Source organism: Mesitornis unicolor, unplaced genomic scaffold, assembly GCF_000695765.1.
Source record: "Mesitornis unicolor isolate BGI_N332 unplaced genomic scaffold, ASM69576v1 scaffold41567, whole genome shotgun sequence".
Taxonomy (NCBI): domain Eukaryota; kingdom Metazoa; phylum Chordata; class Aves; order Mesitornithiformes; family Mesitornithidae; genus Mesitornis; species Mesitornis unicolor.
This window is the reverse complement of record NW_010199160.1, coordinates 1,188-9,357: the sequence shown is the minus strand read 5'-3', so window position 1 is coordinate 9,357 and position 8,170 is coordinate 1,188. Positions and strand designations below refer to the sequence as shown.

The 8,170-nt window shown below is 35.8% G+C and overlaps 1 protein-coding gene across 1 annotated transcript; it reads right to left on the bottom strand.

Annotated features, from left to right (window-relative positions):
- Nucleotides 1–2,275: 2,275 nt before the first annotated feature.
- On the bottom strand, nt 2,276–6,753 carry LOC104544480 (E3 ubiquitin-protein ligase SHPRH-like). The gene is made up of 4 exons (XM_010189366.1): nt 6,665–6,753; nt 6,036–6,214; nt 3,876–3,956; nt 2,276–2,645 (listed from the first exon to the last, which is right to left on the bottom strand). Exons 1-4 carry the CDS (start codon nt 6,701–6,703, stop codon nt 2,549–2,551), a joined length of 396 nt encoding a protein of 131 aa, XP_010187668.1. The 5' UTR covers nt 6,704–6,753; the 3' UTR covers nt 2,276–2,548.
- Between the last annotated feature and the right edge of the window lie 1,417 nt (nt 6,754–8,170).

The following is an 8,170-nucleotide window of genomic DNA, read 5'->3' as shown; positions in this document are numbered from 1 at the left end:
AAACCTTTGTCAAAGGAACTAAGTGTTGCAAAGAATGGCGAAAAGCAGTAACAGTTTGGTTTCTTTTCAAATAATTATTTAAATTTAGTCTCTGTACTTAATATTACATGAAACTTGAATCCATTTTACTGCTGGTACAGGCTATATGCTCCAGGTGTTCAACCTTCCAATTTCTGTACACATTTCGATGTTATATCTCCAAAGCTCTAGGTCCTGGCGCTCCAGGACAGTTGGGAAAGTGCCTAGAATCAAATCTCTGGCATTCCATGCTGTTATGTGAGCATAAAAAAAATAAGTCAGGACTAAAGACTCAGGCAGTGCTTGATGAGAAGCTATCCTTTTGGTTAGGAACCCAAACCCCACATTTTTGTAAATAAACAATGAAACCACTGCCGTATATAAATAAGCCAAAAACTTGCAGAGCTTGGGAAGCCTCTCATAGCAGATATTTTTCAGTTTGCTTCTCTGTCTTCACATTCACTGACAACTATTATTGCCGCATCTCGCTGTTTAAAATGGAAGCTATGAATGTAGACACTATGTGCTTCCACAGCTTTTAACATAGATACATCATTTCTCAGAGCAAACGGCAGCTCCTTGTTCAGTCACATGACATTGCACAATATTAAAATTCTCTCAGGATGAGGAGGAAACTGGAATGTTGCTGCCCTCTGAGTTCCTGGAGTCTCTGTACAGCATGATCTCCAGTACACTGTAGAATAATTCAGGCTGGATGGAATCCATGGAGGTCATCTGGTCCAACACACCACTCACAGTAGGGCCAACTTGGAAGCTGGATCAGGTTGCTCAGGGTCATTTGAGTTCCCAATACGTTCAAGGATGGGGATGTCACAGTCTCTGTACAAACTGTTTGATCAATTTCATTTCAAAAAAGCCTATCTATTCTATTTCCCTTGCTGCAAATAGATCTGCAAAAAATTAGTAACCTCCAAAATTAAATGTATAAATAAGACTAATACATATTACAAATATAGGAAATAAAGACATGTCTGTAAATTTACTCAAATACTCTTTTGAACAAACCATTTAATAGGTCCAGAAGCACAACAGACTATGAATGCCGAAAAATCACTTCTTTATACAATTTTATTAATGTAAGTTCTATTCACATTTGTTGTCAGCAGTGGAAAACTTGTCTGCTATGCAGATAGGCTTAATACCCAAACGGTGCAACTGAAATGACTGAAAACAGAACTCAAGAAGCTCAATAACTATATTGCAAACCTACTTAGCAGACATGATTAGAGTAAGAAGTCTTAAGATGAGATTTCTTAAAGGACTTATTTTAATTTCAACTTAAACTAAGATTTCTGAAATAGACAAAACTTAAAATTGTGTTTAACACCAACTGCGTAACTGAGCTTGCTTCTGTAATACCTTCAGAAATAGCGTTAAGCAAATGTGAATCCATAATCTATGCCAAAAGGCTTAAAATCTATCTTGCCTAATTTCAGCAGTCTAAAAGTTAGCCTAGAATTTTTCTAAACTTTCTACTGTCAGAGATAGGGTAGAGTGATCTCACTTATCTAAAGATGAAGTTTCACAAAAGTTTAATCTCTCTCCACTGATGATCTAACTTAGACTAGGTGCCTAATAATTAGACTGCCTACCTTAATCTCATCTATTTTGAGTATTTAGATTGCTGCATCTGTAAGGGGGGGGGAACTAGACAAAGAAATCACTGTGAAAAATGTACACAGACATCAAATAATTAGTGTTCAGAAGCTTAACCAATTAATTTTTTTTAAATTCTGTAACAAATGCATTTTTTACAAAACAAACAAACAAACAAAACCAAACAAAAACAAAGCACTAAATTAGCCATGGCTTCAAGAGTAAGTGAAAACATATACAGTGAGTTCAAGTATTTGATTACCAGACCAACATACATACAAAAAGCATAATTTAATTATCATCATTTTGCATTGAGGAAGCATTAACAATGCATTTTTTAATGGTCATAAGTCTTTATGAACATCTATAATCCTAATACAAATATCCAAATTATTAGTATTAGTCATTTAAAGTGTTACAAATAAGATGTTCAGTAACTCTGCATTAAATGTTAACAAGCCCTTTCTAGAAGAATTTTAATTTACAGTTATTCTTTCTAACAATTCTTTGTACAGTAAAAAAAAATTAGATTTCTGCTTCCCTTTCCCACCCAATCATTCATAGTTTTGCTCTCAGACTGAGCTACTAGCCAATCAAACCTGATGGTAAAAAACCTCTCAACCAAGGGTCCAAGATCTCGGTTTCAGCATCCAACTCAAATGCTCTTTGGGAATAAAATCCATGTTTTTGTATAATGTGCAAAGTGCAAGTTTTCTCCAGTGGTATCATAAGTGCGTGCTGCCAACAACTTCACCACGGAATAAGACAGTAACAATTAAGACTTTGATTTCCAGTAGCTCTGTTACAGAAAAATTGTTAGACAATGTTTACATGAATGACAGATCAAGTGCATTATATACCAGTGCTTATTAGGTCAGGTACTCCCTGATTTCGTTAGGCCAAACCAACGTTTTTACTCAAGTTCTTCAGTTTCCTCTGTAAAAAGGTCAGCCAAATCTGCCACTGTCAGCACTGAGGCTTCTGACTGTTTCATGGAAGAGCTCGTGTGGCTGTGGGAAAAAATTGCATGCAGACATCAGAGAAGGACTCAAGCTAAGTAACAAGCTGTATGCACTGAAGACAGACTACACAGTTCAGAGTCTGGTAACCGCTGAGCTTTGAAGCTGAGCTGGAAAACACACTTTCTATCATGGAAAACACATACAATGATCAGCCACTTCTCTTGCACATTCTGAGTAAGATACAAAGTCCACCTACTGTCCCTAACAGTGGTCAACATCAAACATTGCAGAGGCAGCAGAACATGGGATAATCCACTTTGCCCTCAACATCTGAAGGATTGGCTTCAGCTTCCAAGCATAAGGTTTGATACTACTTTCAAAACATTAGTCCTCATTGGATCACTCAACCACTGTACATTTATCTGCATTATACATGCAAAAGTAGTGCTGCTTTACAGATAAAAAAACAGATTAAATCATTCTTTCAAAGCTGAAGCTGAAATCTTTCATAACTACAGCCAAACATATGCATATAAATTTTCAGTCTCATAAATTGTAACAGCCAAAGAAATTGGAAAAATAACAGTCTCTTAGACTAAGGCTCCTCCTCGATTTGTTATGCATGTACAATATAGTTAAAGAGATATAAAACTCCTGTACTTTCTGCATAAAGAATATATAAACACCACTTCTGTTCCAGCCCTAGGCTATCACTGCTTACAGATTTTGAAAAGATAAACACAGCGAAAACTGCTTTCTGTGTCTGCACACCAGACTGACTTAAGAGCTAGCATCTGGACTGACTGCAAAACCAACCAGTGTGACACAGAACTGACAGACTAGGTTTGTAGGATTTAAAAATAATGAAATAAAGAATTAATGTCCTATATCAGAAATTACAATATATGCTGCTATTCCAGGGGCAGGCTTAGTATTACTCTATTAATTGAAATGCTTTTATACTAATGGAAATAGGTAAACTGAAAAGATAAATCATAATACAGTTTATTAATTAACTGGGCTTTTATAAAATAAAATATACAAAATGTAACCAAAATATTTCCAGAGAATTAAAATATCTTAAGCTTCAAGTTACTGGAAGCAGGTTAAAAGACTGATTTTTCAGGTCTTAAAACTTCTTTGTCAATCAAAACAATTTGAAGAAGAACAGATGAGGTTTATATGTAAGGTATGCATACCTAATTGAATAAAGTATGGATGAGAACCACCTTTTCATTTTCAGTGCAATTATGATGTTTTTAAAAAATTCAAACATACCTTCTATCTACAGTTTTCAGCATAGTCTGCATTCTCTCTTCTATTGTTGCTTTTATCAGGAACCTATGAACAATTGTAGGTCTGAATGTATATAAAAAAAGAAAAAAAACAAAAGTGAGCAGAAGTTATGCTGTTACTGCCAAAGTTCAAGATCACGTTTCTGTCTTCTACTAATTGTTTTAAGAGTGCTGAAAAAATGCCTCTGTATTTCAAGAAATCTTACAAGGTGACTGATAACTTTCATCAACATTTAAGGATGCTTAGTGTCTCCCAGAGCACACACTTCCACTTGGCTGCACCACATACTAAATGAATACAATCTGTATTAACTAAAATCCTAAAGCAGATGCTGGGAAAAGGTCTGCTTTCTGTGTCCATACTATAAACAAACAGCCCTCAAGAGCCTAGCCTGTCATTCAAAGACATTACTTTGGCCCACTGGTTATACACTATGTTTACACTGCATTGTCACGTGTCAATTCAAGAGACAGAGCTCAGTGTGACGGATAATTAAAGCTCATTCCCAGAGTTTTAATAATTTTGTTCTTGAAGATGACAAAATACTACAATTTTTTGTTTTTAAAGTCAGTAATTGTAGTCAGCAAATGTGAAATTGTAAACACCAGTAAAACACAAAAACCACAATGTCAATAAACATAAACCAAAAAGAGAACTCCATTTATGCAATACAATTTCAAAAAGAGAGCTGTAATAATAAAATGTCAGGAACGAAAAAGTGAAATGGAAAAGTCAGCTCCAAAGATAAAAATGAAAAATCATTCCAGGCTTCCCAGTATAAACATTTTTCAAGATATGAACCCTTGAAAGTGTTTGGACGGTTTTCAGATCTTAAGTTGAAACTTCAGCAGGTAACTTCACACAGAGAAATTCTGGGGGAATACTTTGTGATTCACAGGGAAAGGTCTATCCAAAAAAAGAATTAAGAACAACAGTTGCACCAATTAAACTAAACAAAGTATTCCTTTATGCTTACTGTACTGGAACACAGCCCATTTTCAAATAAGCCTTACTGAAGTCTTAATTCCTGCTGGTTTTATTGCAAGGTTTTTTGCCAGACCTTTTGGGCCAGCATCATGTAAAATTATAATGCAGGCTGTTGCAATCAATCTTTCCTATGCCCTCACAGTTAACACAAAATCTTTACCAACACACCCAAATATCCACCTGTTCATAAACATTCTTTCACATACATGCTCATTCATGCCCTCTTGCTTTGCCTCCATTTCCAGAACCCCAAACCCATTACTATTCTAGAACATTATTATTCCAGGAATGATTCAAGCTACTTTTCTTCTTCATGTACAAGGCTGTTTTTGTTGTGTTTTTTTTTCAAGTGACATGAAACCTAAGGAAAACATATATATCTTAACCATTCAGGACAAACTTTCAAAAACCTTTGTTAAGTGTTCAGTACAACCCATGTAAAATCTACAACACTGAAATAACCAGAAGATATGCAGACTCATTAATGTCTTCAAAAAGATCTCAACAGGTGTGAGGACAAAACTGTGATATAAAAACTGATGAGTTCTAAAAAGTCTGTGTTATAACTTTCTTTTTGGGAAAAAAAACCTCTAATCAATAAACAAAATAATAATAACAATCCACACAGAACCCTCCAACAGCTTACGCAGCTCCTAATTGGAGATGGGAATGACCAGCTGCTAGAAGGAGCCTCTCAAGGAAAAAAGGAAGGGCCTGAACTTAGCTGCATATGACATAAAAGGTGAGTTGCTCAGACCTGCAAAGCTAAGACATTTCTGGACATGCTTACAAGCACAACTTCAAAGTTAAGAAATAAGGCATCACCAGCAGACATAAAATAGGGCAGCAGCTGAACTAAGTTTTTCAGGCTTTTGGACTCAAGAGCCTACACTCTTCCCAAATGCATTTCGCTTCTGTATCTTACCCTCACAGAACAAAAGAACTCCCAAAAATACACATTGTCTATTCTCAGCAAACTTTTTTAAAAAAATTTAATCTTTCTGTCCCTTTTATGATTACCTTTAAAACCAGAATTCCTATGAATACCCTTATCTCCAAAATAGAGAAGCTCAGTGAATTAGATTTATTCCAATTACAGTATGCAGTTCTATTCTGGACCATATCTAAAGCACTCAACAGAATATTAACTCTTACTTCGTTTGGCCGATACGATGTACTCTGCCAATAGCCTGTAGCTCATGTGCAGGATTCAGAATGGGTTCTACAAGCAGAACGTGAGTTGCTTCGATGATGTTTAGTCCATTGGAACCAGTGTGAAGTGGCAGCAGCAAAATATTGATGTTGGGATCATATTTAAATGCAGAGAGATTTTCCTAAAAGGGAAACATCACAGCAGTGAGACAAAAGTCTCTCAATAAAGAATGTGTGGGACATCTCTGTATTTTCAAGAAATTATAGCAGCTACTACAGGCCCCAGAGTGACAGTCTTGCAGCCTGACTGATCCAGACCGGTCATACCCAACAGGTATCAGGAAGGCAAGAATTTCTTGCAACATCGATCAGTGTGTCTCATCCTTAACATCTACACCAACGCCCCTTTCTCAAAGGTAAATGCACTGTTTAGCTCCAAAGACTTCAAATTGTGGCTTTTTGTGATTATGGTTTTTAGAATTAATGAGTTGGAGATCAAAACTTCTTCCAAACTGATTTGCTGCTCTTTCAGTTTCTCAAATGAAGTCGTGAAGTAGAGGAATCGAATTAACTTCTATGAACTGTTATTTTCCCCACTGAAAATAATTTTAAGAAAAATATTTTCTATGTACCTGAAATTTACTAATTCCATTGATCTGAGAAAAAATCATGTTGTTGTCATACAAAGCTTTTGAAATTATGTCCAGTACATCTTGCCACTGAAAAAAACCAACAAAACAACACAATAAAAGTACCTGAACATGACAAACAGCAATGACAACTAAAAATATACTAATTAACTTCCCTAACAGTAGATAAAAAGACCTTTCAAAATACCAGCATTTGCAATTGAAGAAAAGGAAACAAAAAAAAGAGCTGTGTGCCAGGAATTGAATCTTTCATAAAGCCAAATATGAAAAGTAATTAAAAAGATCAGCTTGAATAAAAGAAAATGGTAGCCATCACAAAAACAGTTTTACAATGTATCAAAAATATCTAGACATTTCATTTAAAAATATCTAGAATTTCTAATGCTCCCATATAAATCTAAGTGTTTGCCCTCTTAAGAAACAAGCTTTTACATCTGCTGACTACCATCATTGTTCATGTCCCAGTTACATGAATTGCCCTACAAATTCTCAAAACAATCAAGTGGCTGTACAGAGTGATTCAACATTTCGGTAGCTAAACCAATTCCTGAAAATATCATGACCGCTTTAAATTCACAGACACACACACAGACATACAAAGACAAAACAGAATGGTAATTAATACCGTTGAAAAAACTAAGGATTTAGCTCCTGGATCTTTAAACTGAATTCTCTTCAGTGTTCGAACCACAGCTTCCACTTTGGTGGAGTGACTTCCCTTTAAAAAGTCAAAGAACAGCATTAGTAAAGTACAATATTAAACAACTCCTTCCACAGTCATGGTTTTATTAAATAATGTTATATTACGACTCTCACATATCTTCACCCAAATTTAAAAATTAGCAACCTGGAGGAAGGGCAGGTTAAGCAGTACTGACCTACTTTTACACTTCCCTTGTAAGGCACTGCCATGGGATCAGTAGTGTATTACAGTGCGTGCAGCGCACAGAAGAACCAAGTGCCACACAGATGCACCTCTCTAGTTCTATGTGGGGCAGAATGGACAGCCCAAGCAGCGCAGTTGCACCAAAATGCCAGTTAGGCCTGCTGAGGTTTGACTTAGTGGCACATCTTTAAAGAATCTTCCAAATACACATTTAAATTTCCCTTCCTTCACGTCTCTTGAAAACTGGCAACAAAAACAACCGACCTGAACACTATTTCTGTTGCTTCTGTTTCTCACTCTGGCAACACCAAACTTATGCTCAGTACTATGAAGCTTGTTAATTATATTTAAAATAAGAAATTGGTAAATATAATTAAATGAATTCTTGAAGGATTGCATGCTACAATGAAAACATCTTCATATTCTGCATTCAGAAGTATTTCAGTGCTTAATGAATCCAATACAACATTCTACTTCTTGTCCACTTTGATTTCTGTACTCCTCCCTTTCCCCTCAGGAAGAATATTCCAAGAAAGAGTTCTTCAGTATCTCTCTCTACTTCCTTCAGTACGTACTCTGTATTACAGCAATTTTCCCTAATG